Genomic DNA, 19,777 nt, shown 5'->3' on the forward strand with positions numbered 1-19,777 from the left:
GCTTATATGGCAAATAAATAAATAAATAAATGAGCAATTAATTGGATTGTCCCATAAACAGAGCTCCAGGCTTCTTGTTGGTTTGACAATGTGCTCGCCCAGCACAGTTGAATAACTTTGCATGCTGCAATAGGAGTTTACTGAGCCTCATGTGGTGCAGAACGACAAAGCAGAGGTCAGAGCTGCCAACTAACAACAAGAAGTTTCAGGGTTCAGACTTTCCTACAAAAAGTTTGTTCCGTGTGCTTTGTCCCACATTCAGAAGACAAGAATTGTAGGTTAGCTTTAGGTTAATTTCAAATAGGCAAAGCGTGCATCATGGTATGTCTCTTTGTTTCAGCTCTAGATTTGCAAGCTGTCAACATCTGTCACTCTCTAAAAGATAAAGTGCATTTAACTCATGGATAGTAAGTCTAATGTGACTACTTATTCCCTCACTACCATCAGGCCAGCGTTGTTTTCTGCTCACTGAAGATTTGTTTTTCACACTATTCTGACAATATTTGGTAAGTGCTTGGTGCAAAAGCTTCAGTTTGTTTTATAGAGCACTTTGAGTACTTTGGTGCCTTTTGCTACTTCAGCTGATAATTCAGCTGATCTTGCCTAATGAAAGTCATGTAAAAGTTTTATCGCAATGAGACCAAGTGACATGTTAAAATTTTATCTCAAGGAGTAATCTGTACAGAACACATGTACACACACGCCACCAAGAATGCCTTTTAAGTAACATGGAAATCTGCACAATGTGTGGGAGCACATTCTACTTTAAGCTGGTCAAATAAAATTTAATTATCCGAACTCTGACAGGTGGCCAGTCAATTTCACCGCCCTCTTGTCAGAATGGTGTCATCCGAGCCGGTCATCTGAGGAATGTCAAAGGCTCTTTCTGGAGCCACATTCACTTTCACAGTGCATTGCAGTCTCAATAAATGTCTAAAGGCTAAACGTGGGTTTTCAGATTCTTCACAACTTCACACCATGCAACAATGTCAGCTTAAAAGTGCACCCATGCTGCTCCACTTCTCACACAGTAATTCAAAGTCAGGAGCAAAGTCAGGCAATGCAAAGTAAATGTTGAAATATAGTTAATAAAACCATTTTAAGTGACAAATACTACATACAGATTTTTATTTTGATGAAAAAAGAACAGCATCTATTGATTCAAATATGAATACTGTTGAATGTGTAAGATGTCTTTGTCAACCCACCTGAGGTAGTGAATGTACTGACACCTGGACAGGACATCTAAACACTCCAGCTCCATTGAGCATGCTCCAAAGTCCAAACCAATGCCATTATCACCTACTGAGTTAACTACAAATGCCAGAGCATCGATATCACTGGGTGATAGCCCAAAGTTGCGCAGCTCCAGAGTGGGTCTCACACTCACAACCTGCTTTGCCAACTCCTGGTCCTGGCTTTCCTGAACACAGTGGCAGAGTTGCAGGATCTGTGAAAACGTAACAAGGAAAGTTCAGTAGAGAAGAGACAGAAAAAAATATGTCTGACGTATATCAGGCTTTATTTTGATGTTCTACCTTTGGTCCAGTCAGAGTGTTGCTCTGACACAATGCTTTCAGTAATTTAAGAATGAGGGCTTGTCGTTTCTGGACCCAACTTTGAACGCCTTTTAAACCAGAAGCTCTGGCTATTTCAACCAGAGCTTTCGTGCAGTGTGGGGACGCCAGACCACACACATACAGATACAGAGAGTCAGTGAACACTGTCTTCTGGTCTGATTTGGTTGTCCAGCGAGTTTTCAGACTGAATCTGAGAGAGCAAAGGAAGTGGGGGACACAAAGACAACATTACATTTAGCTTATGATGAAGGCACAATATTCCAGTCAGAAGAAAACAGACACATGGTCTTACAACAGGTGCACTGTCCTGCTTTACTTTCCAGCTATATCACATGATTATTGGAATGCTTTGACACTATATTAATACACCTTAATGTCACAAGCAGAAAAACAAACTGGTGGTTTTATAAAGTCCAGTTGTATTTAAAAGAAAGAAATGGGGGTTTTATTTGGCTATGCACTGATTGCAAATTATGAATGAATAATAAAAGGATTAAATAAGACCTTTTACGTCAGCGTTCACTATGGGATGACTTTTGGCTAGCACACAAAGCAATAAATATATATTTGGGCCACAAGACACTCAGAGTAAATATGTGTAAGTAAAGGGTTAAACTCAACATATATTGGGTCTCATATAGGGCTAAAATAGGATTGATGCAGCAGTTTTCACAGATAAGTTGCAGGCTGACAGTAATGCCTCTACTTCAAATATCATCATATACCACATCCATGAAAACGAACGATAGCACAGGCCAAGCAGCTAGTGGATTTTCACCATGCAAATGTGAAAAAACAAGGTGTTATGACACCACTGATCCTTTTATAAGGACAACACCAGAAAAAGCATGGCCTGGGATGTAATTTCAGGAGCTTTGGGAGTAGAACATGAGCGATATCATGCAGTTTAAACGCAGTTTTGCCGGGCAGACGAAATGCTCCATTACTGAAATGTTCTCGGTGAGTTATGAAGCTGTGTGGACAGAGCACAACCACATCACTATAGACGTGCATGTGGTGGAATCGCAGTGTGAGAGTTGGCTATGATAGAGCAAAGCCCTGAGAGAGTACAACTTGATTTCAGAAGGAAGAAAGACTTCTAGTACAGCAAACACCTTTAAACATCTGTACTGAATAACACCATTTTATGTTTTAAAAAAAGAAAGACTGGGATTTGAATTGTTAATAGCTAAAAGTGAGTTAGTCTTTGTAAGCTGTGCTTAGAATAGTTTTCCTGTCATCTGAACACCTAGTTGACTGATGCAGCAGCAATCTTAACGTGGTACCATTTCGAGAAGTAAAAGTCAGGTAGGTAAAACAACTTTTAAAACATATCTATGTGCATGCGTCTCATGAGCTCCTGGGAATGCCCCGTCTCACTAGAACTATCTGTCGTGCCATGTCTCATTTTATGTTTCCCCAGCTCAACGGAAACCCGAGCCAGCACAACTGTGATTGGATGCTATGCTTTGTGCCTGCATCAGTGTATTTCTGATCTCCTTTTAGGGACGTCGGAAACATGGTCGTCTGCTCAACTTACACTGCTCATGTTTCCTACATGGCCACATTTATACCTGGTGTCATTCTGTGATGAGACTAAGGGTTCTATTTTGAGTTGAAGCTTAAAGATTGATTAAAGGTTGATTGTTAATTGTAGTATTTTGTGCTAATGAGATTTTCTCTTCTTCATCCTTACGTGGCAGTTCTATAATTTGGTAGCAGTTCTCATGCTGTATCAAATTTGGCAGTACCCTAAATGGCCAAGAGCTATATGTTTGGTATTTTGGGACCAAGCACAGACTGTACCGGGGGAGGAGAGGTGTGAAAAGTTCAAGTTTCATTCAACCATCGCAGTATAAGGAAAGGCTTTGGTATTAATGACCCTGCATCACATCTGTGATATATTCCGAGAATATAAACCCAGCAGAGCTCTTAGAAGAAGGACTCAGGTCAACTGGTTCAGTCCAGAGTCCAGACTAAACCTGGAGAAGCAGCATTTAGCTGTTATGCTGCAAACAAGTGGAACAAACTGCCAGAGGAGATTAAACTGTCACCAAATGTAGACATTTTTAAATCCAGGTTAAAAACATTTATTTTCTCATGTGTCTATGCATGAAATCTGCACTGTATCTTTTAACTTATCTAGACTGTTGCTTGTTTTTGTTTATTTTAATTAATTTTAATTATTTTAATTATTTTATTTCTTTCTAGTCATATTCTATAACACATTTGAATGTTTCTTCTGCTCCCTGCTGCAATGCTCATATTTTATGTAAATATGCTTATATTTTATGTAATATCTTTGAATTGTTTTGTACATGAAATGTGCTATACAAATAAATTTGACTTTGACATATACGTGGGTTACATTCTGTAAAGTACAAATAAATTAATCTCCAGTAAACTAATACATTATCATAATAACAAAATTAACATAAAACTTCCAAGATTGTGTAATAAGTAGTATTGAAAGGAGCAAACTCTGATCCAATGTGTGTGCCTCAGAATTATGACCTGAACAAATGTTACATGAAAAAGTAGTCAGCTTGGAAATCTAACCATGCTCTTTCCAAGTTGCATTTCCCTTCTTTTGATCAATTTCTTTACCTTTTCTTGAGCTGTGCATCACTAACATCATTACTTGTCATGATTCTTAGTGCTGCCAAAAACTCCTGCACTGTCAGATGAATGAAGCAGAAGGCGTCGACAAGCACCCCATCATGACGTCTGAGCTCCACCTGACAGGAAGACGAGGTTTTATACGGAATTAGCTATGTCACAAATATGACAAAGACCCAACAGTGAGGCCCGCCACTGTCAGCAGCTGTTATAAAAACCGTAAAATGACTGAAGGTGATATATCTTATTGTGAGTATGAAAATATTTGCAGCAGGTTTTCATTGATTCATTGCATGAGAATGTTAAAAATAGACAGCAGGAACTATCAAGCCAGTCAGTAACTATAAACGCTTTTCACATTGTGAATATCTCGTGTTAATAACACGGCTAAAAAAGGTAAAACATTCTGCTCATGCTGTACATAAAAAAAAAGTCAACCTATTTTTTCTGTGTGCAATTTGGTTTGATATTTTAATAAATTGATAAAGAAGTTGAAAAAAAACGACAAAACTAAAACTTTTAAAATTTTTCTTGATCACATATTCTGTGATATGTTTCTATAAATTTTACAGTTTGCAGGTTTTAATTAATGGTCTGACTGACCTGCTTTTCCAAGTTTAGAATTGATGCCAAAGTATTTGAATTATCAAACTAGAAATAATTAAAAGTATGCACACACACCCTAAATGACAAACATCTCTTCAGAAATAGTCATGCATACGTTCAAACATCCTTCGTACAAAATTAATCCCCAGCACATCCGCAGATATATGGACAACAATGACATATGTGTGACTGACCTGTGAGAGGAGCCCTGTCTGAATTGATAACTTTAAAACATGCTTTGGAATGTCTTCTTCAACAAAGAGGATCTTGTTTTCCTCTAAGCCCCCCCATGCCAGCCGACTCAGCTCACACAGCTCAGATCGATATTGGCTCAGTGTGGTGAGTGCACCCACAGTGCTGCCCATAGAAACACACAACGAATATGTTAACGTTTGCGGTCATGCAACCAAAGATGTGTGAAGCTGCGAAGCAACAAACTTTTTTATCCATTGGTTATGACACTGAAATGTCTTCTTATGTATGATATGCTGTGCATGAGTGTTCTTTACCTGTGAGGAAACGCTGTGGCCTTTGGCCTATCATTTCTTCTTTCTTGCTCAGGGTAACGCCTGAGAAATGCAGCCACAACAGCGAGGTAGACCTGGGTACGGGTGGTGGGGACTTGGACTGATGCAGAAGATGACTTTGCTCTGCCATTTGTACCATCACTTCTTATGTCTCTGCTTCCTTCAGTGGCTCTACTTTGCTCTTCTTTTTGTGGATGACTCTCCACTCTGCTGCCATCTTCACCTCTTTCTTCGTTTTTTTCTGAAGTGTTTTTCGTTGCCCTACTTCCTGTTTCCTCTAGCATCTGCGTGTGTAATTCATTTACGCATCCCAACAGTAAATTCTCCACACAGATGCAACAGATGTTGCAGAGGGCAGGGAGAGACGACATGGCAAGGAAGTATCGATTGGAAAGAAGGAGATCTGCTGCCTGCGCTCCAAGACGACCGTCTGTCAAGTGTAAAATTTAAAAAAGAAAAAGTAACAACATGAAAACTGAACAACTATGTTTGAAAAGAGTCAAATTGAGCAGAATACCATTTTTACCTTTTTCACCAAAGTAGTTGCCCACATACTCCTTGATCTCATGGTGGTCCCATCCCAGCAGGCTCCCCACTTTGTCTGAAAAGCCGTCCAAATCTATAACCTCACGTACACGACAGGTGACCAGTATGGTACTTCCTGGAAGAAGCTGACGACTCAACAACCCTGAGATGAGGTCTGCCACAGGCAGAGGTTTTTCTAAGTCCAGTGGTTCACTCTGCACTTCTCGTCTGTTGAGTTTCCTGTGAAACTCATCATAGCCATCCAGCACCCAACAGCTCTGCTCTGGATTGGAAAGAAGGTAGTCCACAATACCTTCCTGTTTCAACAGAAAAATAGTGTGAAAGACTGCTATTATTTACCCCAAAATCTGCTCAACTACTTTTCTTCTTTGCCTTCTGTCACGGTTTCTGTTCTGTTCCATGTCTTGTCTCGTCATTTCCTGTTTTATTTTGAAAAAAGCACTAACTGTCTCCTCTCGTTTCAGGTATCTTGCCCTTCCTCCTGTGTCAAGCGTCTCATTGTCTTCCCTGATTTTCAGGTGTTTCCACCTGTTCCCCTTGGTCCCTCATGTGTTCAAATAGTCTGTGTTTCCTTGTCTCGTGCCAGTATGTTGTCTCCATTCGAGCTGCATGACCAGCCTTTGTCTTGAGCCATAGTTTACCTCGATCCATAGTTCCATGAGCCTGCAGTGAGCGATCCTCCTGCAGAGCATTCTTGATTTGTAATTTATTCTTATTCATAGCCTTAGTTTATTTATTCTATACGGTAAGTTTATTAGCCTTGTTTGTTCCTCCGTTTTCAAGGAGAGATTTTTCGTTGTAACTTTTCATCGTCACCTCCTTAAAGGAGAGTTTTAAGTTTATCGTTAAAGTTTCATAGTGCCTCTATTTGTTAAGAGTACATCTTTTGTGAAATCCGCCTCGTTAGGAGAGCGTGTCTTTGTTTTGTTAAAGTGTTCATAGCTTTTCTGTTTTCCTCCCAGTTTGGAGACATTTATGTTTGTTAACTTTCAAAGCTGCGCTCCTCCTCCGCCATAGTTACTGAGGAGAGCGCTAAGGTTTTTCACAGCCCAGTTACTTTGCTCTGCATGGAGATCGCCCTGCCTTGCTGTGCTCTGTGAGCTTTGTCAAATAATAAAACCCTCTTGGAATCCAAAAAGACCCTGCGTCTGTGTCCTGAGTCCCCTGGAAACTGACACCTTCGAGAATTAAACTACTATAAGCTTAATGAATGCAGACCTATATGACCTTTCAATCAAACTGAAAATGGTTTCAACATGGATTTCAGTGCTGAGCTATACTGCAGCAGCTGTTGCTATAAATGCTTTCAGGCGTTTAAAACTTTGCTATTACATATTTGTAAATACGCTAAAAGTACCAACCTACCTTTGCATATTTGCCCCCGTTTGGAGGGAGGTAGTGCTGAAACAGCAGCTCAGACAGGGAGAGAGGGCAGGACAACAAGCTGAGCTGACGAAACTCCAGCAGGACAAACAGATAGGAAGAAGGGATAGGACCCTGGATAATAACAGAGGCACAAGGATGTGAAAAAATCTGTTTACAGGTATTGGAGAGCACCAAATATGTAGAAAAGAAATGTGAACTGTTCTATGTGCGAAACCTGGTTGGTAACTTGGGTCTGAAGCTAATTAAAAACTAAAGTAGGATATTCAGGTGAGCAATCTTGTTGCTGTTATTCCAAATCAACAAAAATGCTTTTTTGTGTTTGAATCCTCCATTCTATTCTACAACTACACATCACTCTCCATCAAGCTAAACTACTTTGGGGACAGTAACATTCAGTTTTACTTTCATTGTTTTTGTCCTTAAAAAAGCTCTGTGGGTGTGTGGCATTATTCAGCTAAACCCTGAAGTTAAATCCTAGCAGCTAAACACGAACTTCATTTGAAATGCAGATTAATCTTTTATAATACTGATGAAATAAAGAACTACTTAGACTTACTAGTCCATTTGCCCACTGCTGTCCTAAACAAGACATTAGCAGCGTTTTTCCTGATCCAGCCTCTCCAACAAGTACTGTCACTTTTCCTGCACATCCCTGTAGGAAGGTCTCCAAAGTCAGTCTGGACTCCAAATAGCCATAATCACCATCAGGCTCTGAGTTTGGTGAAAAAAATGGTGAACTGTTGTCACATAGACTGTTTTATCATGTACACTTTTTAACATGTACATTTCAATTCCATATTCAGCTTTTCAAACGAATGAACTGAATTAGCAGGTTTTTACACAAATTTAGCAAATTTCCTGTTGTACAATAAAAGTAAGAGGAAGTACCCTGAGCTGGTGTTCTGCTCCCTCTGTCTGCTGAGCTCGGGGTCTGATCAGGCCTGTCCCTGCCTCTGCTTGCAGATCTTATGTTGACCCACACTTTCTCCAGCTGAACCTCCTTCACCAGCCGCACTGTCAGTCTTCTCCACCGCCTCAGCAAAAAATTCACCACCTCAGTAATGTACTGCTCCCAGTAATCTGCGGGTATAAAAAGTTATAAAAACACACTATTAATAGAGTGCAAGCCCCCTGAGTAGCTTCACAGACGCACCGTCTTATATTTAATGAAGGTTGGATACGCTCTATTTTTGTCATTAATTGGAGTTGAAATTATTTTCGCCCAACATTTAGAAAACTCTGAGCACAAAAAAAAATTGTTTGAAAGGTTTAAATAAAATAAAAAACATTAATGTAATCTAGGGCACGTTGTCAAATACAAAGCCAGTCAAATTCTGAGCTATTCAAGTCAGCTAGTTTGGAATCACACACATCTAAACCCGAGAGCTTAACTGGCCGTTGTAATGTAGTACTGAATCAAATAAACATAGATGAGATGCTTGGTTAACTCCCACTTCAACACTATAAAAGTGAACTGATAACATTTAGTGAAAAAATGTATTGGATGTTTGGGGTTTCATCTTAATGTTGGCAGCAAACATCAAGTCTGGTATGTTAGTATGTAAACTGTAATAATTTCCAGGCATCAGGGGCAGCATATTATAAAATGGGCTCCAAAAGTTAAACCCAATTCCACATAAACATCTATGAATCTATGTGTGATGAAAAGTGGATGTAATATTTTGTGACAAAGTCCTTCCACTGATAGTTGTACAACTACTGCATACTCCAAAATGTTTCCTTGTGTTTTTCTTTCAGATGGAAAAGATTTAGGTTGTTGCAGCCATTTGTCAGCTTGGTTTGTGCAAGTGAATGTAGCTAAAATGTCACATGGTTTAGATGTTGTGTGTATGCTCCACCTATTCGTGGGCGTTTGATGAGCTGCTCGTCTGAGGGTGGTGTTGATGACTTCAGATCCATCTCACAGGGGGTTGAATCATTGCACCCTTCTACGGTAAAGATGAGCACATGAAAAACAAGCATTGCCCAGTGAACATGGAAATGATCAAGACAAGCAGTGCACCACAAGAATCATCTTCAATTCTCTCTTTTCTAGTTTTCAAAAGATCTTTAAATCAAAAAAGAATTTAAGAAAGGAAAATCAGGGGATTTCCAGAATGAAAAGAAACTAAACTATAAAACAGACTCATAATTATTTTCTGCATGTGTGCCAATAAGTTCAGAACATCTACTACTTTCAATTTCACTTGTTTGTTAGAGTGTTTACATCTGCTGTGAGGCCTTTTGTCACGATTTAGGTTTTGATTCATGTTTTGTCGCATCATTTCCTGTTTTATTTTGAAATTCACTAACGTTCCCCTCTTGTTTCAGGTATCTTGCCCTTCCTCCTGTGTCAAGTGTCTGATTGTCTTCCCTGATTCCAAAGTGTTTCCACCTGTTCCCCATGGCTCCTCTTGTGCTCAAATAGTCTGCGTCTCCCTTGTCTTGTGCCAGTGTGTTGCCACTTGTTATGTACCTCACTCTTGCGTCCTTGTTCCACAGAAATCCACAGAATCCACTAGCGATCCTCCTTCAGAGCCATCCATGTTGTTTTTTCATAGCCATAGTTTATTCCCACTTTAAGTTTCATAGTCTTTTTTGTTCCTCTGTTTTTGAAGCCATTTGTTGTCACCTTTCATAGAAACCTCCTATAGAGGAGTGTTGCTTTTTTTTCTTTTTTTTAAATTATTGTTCATGTTTCATAGAAGCATCCATGAGAAGGAGAGAGTTTTGTTTTCTTATAAAGTTTCATAGTGCCTCTGTCTTCAAGAGAGCGTCTTTTGTTTAAGTCCGCCTCATATGGAGAGCGTGAAAGTTTATTTTATCTTTTCATAGCCTGTTCTGTTTTCCTCCTGGCGTGGAGAGAGTTTTTGTTTGATAGCTGCACCCTCCTTAAATATAGTTATTGAGGAGAGTGCTTAGGATTTTCACAGCCCTTTGTTTTGCTCTGTTTAGAGAACCTCAACCTGATTATAATGATAAACACTCTTGCCTTGAAACCGACCCTGCACTTGTGTCCTTTGGTTCGTGACACCTTTACGATAAAACCAAACAGCAAAGATGAAACTAACGTGAAATAAATAAACACAGCTCATGAAAAAAGGTTACAAAATCTGTACTACCTGTGAGAGACTCTGAGGATGGATTCTGTTCAGCAAGCGCAGCGTCAACTACACAAACAGAAACTTATGCTGTTAATAATGCAGTCAAGCAAAATCACAGTGAGAGGCATTATCACTATGAACATTATCATTTTTACAATCCATAGTGTGCAAATGGCACTGTCTCTGTGGCTTTAAGTGGCAAATACCAAGCAACTTAGGACTACTAAAAGAACAGAACATCAGTTTGACCTAAAATTGCTTAGAAAGAGTTCAACAAACACAAAAAAAGGTTTGAGGTGTTCATCCAGTCTCCATTTTCCTCAGATACCAATTTGATGGGATCTGAAGGCATCCATGGAAAGGAGGCCCAATCATCAAACACTCCAGCCCACAACCCACAACCCACTGGGCCCAAAGGATATATTGCTAACATAGCAACCGGTAGAAGACAACCTCAACAGATATTTAAGAGTTCTTTTGAGGAAGACCCACACAGTATTAGGTGGGAGGTCATAAAGTCACGACCTTAATTGCCACTTTATGCCCTTTATAGTGCAAAGATGTCATATTTTTTCAATGTTTTGCAGTTATTTCTCTGTTTTGCCAAACCCTGAGATATGTGTATAGAATTAAAATGAACCATAATCCAGCCCACCAATCGGAAGGTCGGTGGTTCGACTCTGGCTTCCCCAGGATACATGTCGAAGCGTCCTTGGGCAAGACACTGAACCCCACGTTGCCCCCCCAGTGTATCATTGGGGGTATGAATGTGTGTGAATGATTAGAAAGCACGTAGTTATGTGTATCTTAAGACGTGCTGTATGAATGTGTGTGAGTGGGGTGAATGTGGCATGTAGTGAAGCGCTTTGAGTGGTCAGTTAGACTAGAAAAGCACTATACAAGTACAAGTCCATTTACCATTACAAGTTACTGTGAAATTTTTGCTGTTACATAAAAAAAGAAACCTTCTGGTCGAAGATCAGCATTGCTTGTCAACATTCACAGCATTATTTCGTACTCACTGTCGGCATATCCAGTCACTGATATGAGCCTCGACTCCAGACGCATGGGGAGGTTTTCACAAAGGACACAAACAGTCTGAAGGAAGTTGCGGCAATCTGTAGCATTTGCCTTCTTGTAGTACTCCAACATGGCTTCAATATGGTCTGTTCCTGATGCTGCTGTAGGGCTGGTGGAGGCTTGCTGATTGTGCCACCCAGTTTCACCGGGCATCATTTTGCAGAGATACGTTATGACTGAGGGCGACTGACTCCGAAGGATATGGGACAGTTCTTGGGATTCCTGAGCCAAGACGGAGTTCACATTTCCATCATCAGGGTCAACCTCCTCATCCATGGTCAGACTCCATCAGCTGACACACAAAAACAAACATATGAAAAAAGAAGTCTTATCACAATGAAGAGAATCATTTCACAAATGAGGAACCCTTTAAAATTTGTAATGACCACTAATGTTTATTTATTCGAATAAATAATCCATCCATCCATTTTCTATACCGTCAATCTGGTAGCGGGTGGGCTGGAGCCTATCCCAGCAGTCGTTGGGCGAAAGGCGGGGTACACCCTGGACAGGTCGCCAGTCCATCACAGGGCCACATAGAGACAAACAACCATGCACGCTCACACTCACTCCTACGGACAATTTGGAGTCACCAATTAACCTGACATGCATGTTTTTGGATGGTGGGAGGAAGCCAGAGTACCCGGAGAGAACCCACACATACACGGGGAGAACATGCAAACTCCACACAGAAAGGCCCCAACCAGGGATCGAAACTGGAACCCTCTTGGTGTGACGTGACGGTGCTAACCCCCACACCACAGTGCAGCTCCCGAATAAATAATCCAAAATAAAATACAAAACAAAGTCAAAGATCATTACAAAGAGAGGGACACTTTGCAAAGTAGAGTTAAGCAGAATAAATTTAACTAAAGAAGCAGGAAGCAGCCATGCTCCTCAATCGTTCACTGAACATCTGGCAAATGGCATCTTTTTTGTCATAACTAATGAAATGAATGAAAAAAAGAATGAAACACGTGCATCGACTGACTTCCTTGCAACTTTAACAAAATACTAGTTTAATAAGTTATTTTTCTTGGCGAAGGGTTTCAGTGTTTCAGTTATTACACAGGGTACATGTATTTGTCCTTTTGACTAGTTAAATTTTGTGCGTTGAAACTATATTTGGTCGTCAGAGCAGCGTTTAATGCCTGTTCATGCAGATTCGCACTTACATGTCTTACTTCAGGTTTTCTAATAGATATGAAGACATTAAGCTTTTAATCTCTTCGGGCTGACTGTGCGCTTTGTCACCTGCTCTCCGACACCGCGTCCTAAAATAACTTTTCTAAGGTCGTTTAAGGTAACGATCATCTGCGTCACTTGTAAGCAGCCCATTAAAACCGATTTTAAGCCGCCTGGGCTGCAGCTGCTCTTCCTTTATATGTTCTAAGAATCGACAGACGTAAAATAAGGACTCACCAACAACTCTTGTCGCAGACTGCATCACACTGCAGCCAGAGTCTTTTTTATTTGAAAACGAAACCTTGGGAAGAGGGACATTGTTTTAGTTTCGTTTTTAGGCGGTAGCTGATCCTGTGCCACTGCTGCAGGGGCACAATGAGGAGAGGAGAGGTTGATTTAGATGGCTTGTTATTACTGATTAACTAGCCACGCTGATTATATGTTTCTAAGATAAATAGAATAAAGACATGTCGTACCAGCTAATGATGATCATTGCTAAAGACCTATGGAAAAGTGTTGTGCCACGCTGCCATCCCCACAGAACGGCTCCTCCTCAGCAGGAACCGAGCCAGTGCCATGACTCACCAGAAAATGTAGTTTTATCAGAACCAGATCAAAAAGGCCAGAGCGTGACAACTGGCTGCTTTTTGACTCAAATCAGACTTGATTTAATGTCAAGTAATGCATTTATTCATAATAATCGTTTAACTTTATCTTTAAAATCCTACATAATACCGTTCCAAACTGGTGGACTACAAGCATGTGTCAAAGATATACAGACCTGGATAACTGAATTATCTGCTTATAAATTCAGACAAAACTTAAGTTTTTGTCTTTGGACCTGAGCGCTTCAGGAGGAAACTGTCTAGTTATACAGTTAGTCGAGATGGCATTACCTTGGCTTCTTATACAACAGCGAGAAACCTTGGAGTTATTTCTTACCAGAACCTGTCCTTTGACTCACATATAAAACAGGTTTCTAGGACTGCCTTCTTTCACCTTTGTAATATAGTAAAAAAATTAGACACAACCTGTCTCAGAGTGATGTAGAAAAACTGCTCCATGCATTTGTTAATTCAAGAGTGGAGTACTGTAATTCTTTATTATTGGGCTGGCCCACAAATTCTCTGAAAATCCTCCAGCTGATCCAAAATGCTGCAGCCAGAGTTCTGATTAGAACTAACAGCAGAGACCATATTTCTCCAGTTTTAGCTTCTCTTCATTGGCTCCCAGTTAAATTCAGAATAGAATTTAAGATTCTTCTCCTCACATATAAAGCTCTTAATGACCGAGCTCCATCATATCTCAAAGAGCTCATAGTTGGATATTTTCCCAACAGAGAACTTTGCTCTCAGGCTGCAGGTTTCCTTGTGGTTCCCAGAGTTTCTAAAAGTAGAATGGGAGGCAGAGCCTTCAGTTATCAGGCCCCTCTCTGTGGAACCCCAAGATCCGACCGTGCAATGCTCAGAGAAACTTTGAAAAAGCCCAGAGCTACATCTCAGACTCTACAGGCCTCAGTTAGCATGTTAAAGGTTAAAGTTCATGACAGCACAATTAGAAAAAGACTGAACAAGTATGGCTTGTTTGGAAGGGTTGTAGGAGAAAGCCTCTTCTCTCTAAAAAGAACATAGCAGCACAGCTTAGGTTTGCAAAGCTGCATCTGAACAAAGCACAAGACTTCTGGAACAATGTCCTTTGGACAGACCAGAGCAAAGTGGAGATGTTTGGTCATAATGCACAGCAGCACGTTTGGAGGAAACCAAACACAGCATATCAGCACAAACACCTCATACCAGCTGTCAAGCACGGTGGTGGAGGGCTGATGATCTGGGCTTGTTCTGCAGCCACAGGACCTGGGCACCTTGCAGTCATTGAGTCCACCATGAACTCCTCTGGATACCAAAGTATTCTAGAGGCCATCTGTCCCACAGCTAAAGCTGGGCTGAAACTGGCTCATCAACAGGACAATGATCCCAAACACAGCAGCAGATCTACAACAGAATGTGTGAAAAAGACAAGAATCAAGGTGTTGCAACGGTCCAGTCAGAGTCCAGACCTCAGCCTGACTGAAATGCTGTGGTGGGACCTTAAGAGAGCTGTGCAGAAACCAATGCTGCAAACCTCAATGAGCCGAAGCAACGCTGGAGAGAAGAGTGGGCCAAGATTCCTCCATGAGAGAGACTGATAACACAGAAAACCATTCCTTCAACTTACTGCTGCTAAAGGTGCTTCTACAAGCTGCTGGATCAGGGGGTGGACCTCACACATCTTTAAATGTAATATTTACAAAATATGTAAAATAGCAAAATCATGTAATGTTTACTTTATGTGTCATGATCCCAAAATCAATCTTCTGTTATGATCATAACATTCTTCTTCTTTAACCAATGTTAACTCATGAAGTCCTCTAATGAAGGGCAAACTCTGTGCTCCCCCACACTCTGTGCTCCCCCACACCCTGGAAACACGCCTATTTCAACAAGCACATCATAGTGGCCTTCATAACTTCTTAAATTACATGATACAGTATTATAGGCCTTCAAAAAATGCTGAACAGACAAGACACATGTCCCCAACTGTATCACGAGTTAACTGACAAATGAATAAAAATACAACTCCTCACATAGGCTGGGCTCAGAAAACAAAACTATAGTATATACTATAACCTGTTATTATTCTTTCTATTCAACTGAATATTTGCATACACATTTATTTCAGATGCTGTGTTGTAAGCTGTGTAGTAAACATATTTGAAATGTGCCAGGGTTTCTTACTTTACTGAAGCTTAGACATTGTAACCCAGCAGAAATATAAGCCATGAATGTATACAATTGCCTGACCGAGACCCACTATAATCAAATCTGAATGATGTTGAGTTTTGAGAGGACATTTCAAATGAGGAATACTGATCTTAATTTGACTATACAAGTCAAAACAAGATATTAAATCACTGGAATCTTTAGATGTATGAAAATAGAATAAGATGCTCTTTGCCCTTTCCTGAAGAGCATGATATAAAAATGATTTGCACTCATCCCATGGCTCAGTACATATAAGGATTATTATATGGGCTGCCAACTGTTTACTCCTTCTATTTCCTTTCAAACATGTAGCCTAAAAATTTAGAGGATTATAAAATGGTTCAAATAACTGCTTGGACTCCATGAAAGGTAGTAAGAGTTCAGTAGGGGTCCTCAGGCAAGACCCCTTTACCCTATCTGCCTACCTGTAAGTCGCTTTGGATAAAAGCCTCTGCTAAATGCATAAACATAAACATAAACATAAACATAATCACTTAGTTCTTAGAGATTAAACTTTTAAAAATATAAATAAAGAAAAAACTCTTTGGCTGTATCAGTGCCTCAGAACTTTGGCTATTTTAATAAAGTAAATAGAACAGCTAAGAATTACCAAAGGTATTTTCCTGGCTTATATTGGCTGTTTCATCAAATTGTAATAGTGATAATAGTGTAATAGTCTTTATTATCTGAAAACGAAACCTTGGGAAGAGGGACATTGTTTTAGTTTCGTTTTTAGGCGGTAGCTGATCCTGTGCCACTGCTGCAGGGGCACAATGAGGAGAGGAGAGGTTGATTTCGATGGCTTGTTATTACTGATTAACTAGCCACGCTGATTATATGTTTCTAAGATAAATAGAATAGAGACATGTCGTACCAGCTAATGATGATCATTGCTAAAGACCTATGGAAAAGTGTTGTGCCACGCTGCCATCCCCACAGAACGGCTCCTCCTCAGCAGGAACCGAGCCAGTGCCATGACTCACCAGAAAATGTAGTTTTATCAGAACCAGATCAAAAAGGCCAGAGCGTGACAACTGGCTGCTTTTTGACTCAAATCAGACTTGATTTAATGTCAAGTAATGCATTTATTCATAATAATCGTTTAACTTTATCTTTAAAATCCTACATAATACCGTTCCAAACTGGTGGACTACAAGCATGTGTCAAAGATATACAGACCTGGATAACTGAATTATCTGCTTATAAATTCAGACAAAACTTAAGTTTTTGTCTTTGGACCTGAGCGCTTCAGGAGGAAACTGTCTAGTTATACAGTTAGTCGAGATGGCATTACCTTGGCTTCTTATACAACAGCGAGAAACCTTGGAGTTATTTCTTACCAGAACCTGTCCTTTGACTCACATATAAAACAGGTTTCTAGGACTGCCTTCTTTCACCTTTGTAATATAGTCAAAAAATTAGACACAACCTGTCTCAGAGTGATGTAGAAAAACTGCTCCATGCATTTGTTAATTCAAGAGTGGAGTACTGTAATTCTTTATTATTGGGCTGGCCCACAAATTCTCTGAAAATCCTCCAGCTGATCCAAAATGCTGCAGCCAGAGTTCTGATTAGAACTAACAGCAGAGACCATATTTCTCCAGTTTTAGCTTCTCTTCATTGGCTCCCAGTTAAATTCAGAATAGAATTTAAGATTCTTCTCCTCACATATAAAGCTCTTAATGACCGAGCTCCATCATATCTCAAAGAGCTCATAGTTGGATATTTTCCCAACAGAGAACTTTGCTCTCAGGCTGCAGGTTTCCTTGTGGTTCCCAGAGTTTCTAAAAGTAGAATGGGAGGCAGAGCCTTCAGTTATCAGCCCCCTCTCTGTGGAATCCCAAGATCCGACTGTGCAATGCTCAGAGAAACATTGAAAAACCCAAGAGTTACATCTCAGACTCTACAGGCCTCAGTTAGCATGTTAAAGGTTAAAGTTCATGACAGCACAATCAGAAAAAGACTGAACAAGGATGGCTTGTTTGGAAGGGCTGCAGGAGAAAGCCTCTTCTCTCTAAAAAGAACATGGCAGCACAGCTTAGGTTTGCAAAGCTGCATCTGAACAAAGCACAAGACTTCTGGAACAATGTCCTTTGGACAGACCAGACCAAAGTGGAGATGTTTGGTCATAATGCACAGCAGCACGTTTGGAGGAAACCAAACACAGCATATCAGCACAAACACTTCATACCAGCTGTCAAGCACGGTGGTGGAGGGCTGATGATCTGGGCTTGTTCTGCAGCCACAGGACCTGGGCACCTTGCAGTCATTGAGTCCACCATGAACTCCTCTGGATACCAAAGTATTCTAGAGTCAAATGTGAGGCCATCTGTCCCACAGCTAAAGCTGGGCTGAAACTGGCTCATCAACAGGACAATGATCCCAAACACAGCAGCAAATCTACAACAGAATGTGTGAAAAAGAAAAGAATCAAGGTGTTGCAACGGTCCAGTCAAAGTCCAGACCTCAACCTGACTGAAATGCTGTGGTGGGACCTTAAGAGAGCTGTGCAGAAACCAATGCTGCAAACCTCAATGAGCCGAAGCAATGCTGGAGAGAAGAGTGGGCCAAGATTCCTCCATGAGAGAGACTGATAACACAGAAAACCATTCCTTCAACTTACTGCTGCTGAAGCTGCTTCTACAAGCTGCTGGATCAGGGGGTGGACCTCACACATCTTTAAATGTAATATTTAAAAAATATGTAAAATAGCAAAATCATGTAATGTTTACTTTATGTGTCATGATCCCAAAATCAAGCTTCTGCAACAGTCCTCTTCTTTAACCAATGTTAACTAATGAAGTCCACTCTGTGCTCCCCCACACTCTGTGCTCCCCCACACTCTGTGCTCCCCCACACCCTGGAAACACGCCTATTTCAACAAGCACATCACAGTGGCCTTCATAACTTCTTAAATTACATGATACAATATTATAGTACAGTATTATATAAAAAAATGCTGACGAGAGAAGACACATGTCCCCAACTGTATCACAAGTTAACTGACAAATGAATAAAAATACAACTCCTCACATAGGAGAAAACAAAAACTATAGTATATATATAACCTGTTATTATTCAGGACTCTTTCTGTTCAACTGAATATTTGCATACACATTTATTTCAGATGCTGTGTTGTAAGCTGTGTAGTAAACATGTTTGAAATGTGCCAGGGTTTCTTACTTTACTGAAGCTTAGACATTGTAACCCAGCAGAAATATAAGCCATGAATGTATACAATTGCCTGACCGAGACCCACTATAATCAAATCTGAATGATGTTGAGTTTTGAGAGGACATTTCAAATGAGGAATACTTGAATTTGACTTTAATTTGACTATACAAGTCAAAACAAGATATTAAATCACTGGAATCTTTAGATGTATGAAAATAGAATAAGATGCTCTTTGCCCTTTCCTGAAGAGCATGGTATAAAAATGATTTGCACTCATCCCATGGCTCAGTACATATAAGGATTATTATATGGGCTGTCAACTATTTACTCCTTCTATTTCCTTTCAAACATGTAGCCTAAAAATTTAGAGGATTATAAAATGGTTCAAATAACTGCTTGGACTCCATGAAAGGTAGTAAGAGTTCAGTAGGGGTCCTCAGGCAAGACCCCTTTACCATATCTGCCTACCTGTAAGTCGCTTTGGATAAAAGCCTCTGCTAAATGCATAAACATAAACATAAACATAAACATAATCACTTAGTTCTTAGAGATCAAACTTTTAAAAATATAAATAAAGAAAAAACTCTTTGGCTGTATCAGTGCCTCAGAACTTTGGCTATTTTAATAAAGTAAATAGAACAGCTAAGAATTACCAAAGGTATTTTCCTGGCTCATATTGGCTGTTTCATCAAATTGTAATAGTGAACTGAACTGATTCAGAATATCAGTGCTGATGTAGGAAAATTTAATTCTAAGAAGTCAGAATACACAAGTAACATTCATTGGATTTATTTCAAAGGTGTTTATATCATTACATGTTGGCTACACCGTAGCATCCTTCTTGATGCTATCATTTTATTTGCCTCCTGAAATGTGAAACCCTGAGTTTATTAGCTATTTAGATTGCATGGATTTTTCTAAATTTAGTCTCAAAAATCAGCCGTCATTGCAACCTTATTTGGCCAGTTCGCCTGCATCATTATTTGCCCTGTAAGCAAAGTAGATCGTTTATAAGGAGTAGAGGAGAAGCCTCATAGTGTGGTAGAAGACCAGTGAAGTTACTGCTTGTGGTGAGGTTCACAACTATTAAGACGAATAGCATTTACATGTCTTCCTAGTTTGATAAATTAAGAGTATCAAGTGTTAGACATACTTGAATTTAATGCATC

At 39.9% G+C, this 19,777-nt stretch overlaps 1 protein-coding gene across 1 annotated transcript in view; it reads right to left on the minus strand.

Moving 5' to 3' along the window:
- Window positions 1-12,950, minus strand: part of nlrc5 (NLR family, CARD domain containing 5) — a 30,877-nt gene extending 17,927 nt beyond the window's left edge. The window contains exons 1-13 of the mRNA XM_072386675.1: window positions 12,871-12,950; window positions 11,391-11,740; window positions 10,387-10,434; window positions 9,124-9,213; window positions 8,153-8,344; window positions 7,821-7,975; window positions 7,244-7,375; window positions 5,859-6,174; window positions 5,315-5,762; window positions 5,000-5,162; window positions 4,188-4,318; window positions 1,539-1,770; window positions 1,209-1,450 (exon numbers count right to left, since the gene is read on the minus strand). Of these exons, the coding sequence (XP_072242776.1) occupies window positions 1,209-1,450; window positions 1,539-1,770; window positions 4,188-4,318; window positions 5,000-5,162; window positions 5,315-5,762; window positions 5,859-6,174; window positions 7,244-7,375; window positions 7,821-7,975; window positions 8,153-8,344; window positions 9,124-9,213; window positions 10,387-10,434; window positions 11,391-11,724 (2,483 nt within the window). The 5' untranslated portion in view covers window positions 11,725-11,740; window positions 12,871-12,950. The remainder of the gene's footprint in view (window positions 1-1,208; window positions 1,451-1,538; window positions 1,771-4,187; window positions 4,319-4,999; window positions 5,163-5,314; window positions 5,763-5,858; window positions 6,175-7,243; window positions 7,376-7,820; window positions 7,976-8,152; window positions 8,345-9,123; window positions 9,214-10,386; window positions 10,435-11,390; window positions 11,741-12,870) is intronic.
- Window positions 12,951-19,777: the final 6,827 nt, after the last annotated feature.

The sequence above is a fragment of the Leuresthes tenuis genome, unplaced genomic scaffold, assembly GCF_036924035.1.
Source record: "Leuresthes tenuis unplaced genomic scaffold, fLeuTen1.0.hap1 SCAF_5, whole genome shotgun sequence".
In the NCBI taxonomy this organism is placed as follows: domain Eukaryota; kingdom Metazoa; phylum Chordata; class Actinopteri; order Atheriniformes; family Atherinopsidae; genus Leuresthes; species Leuresthes tenuis.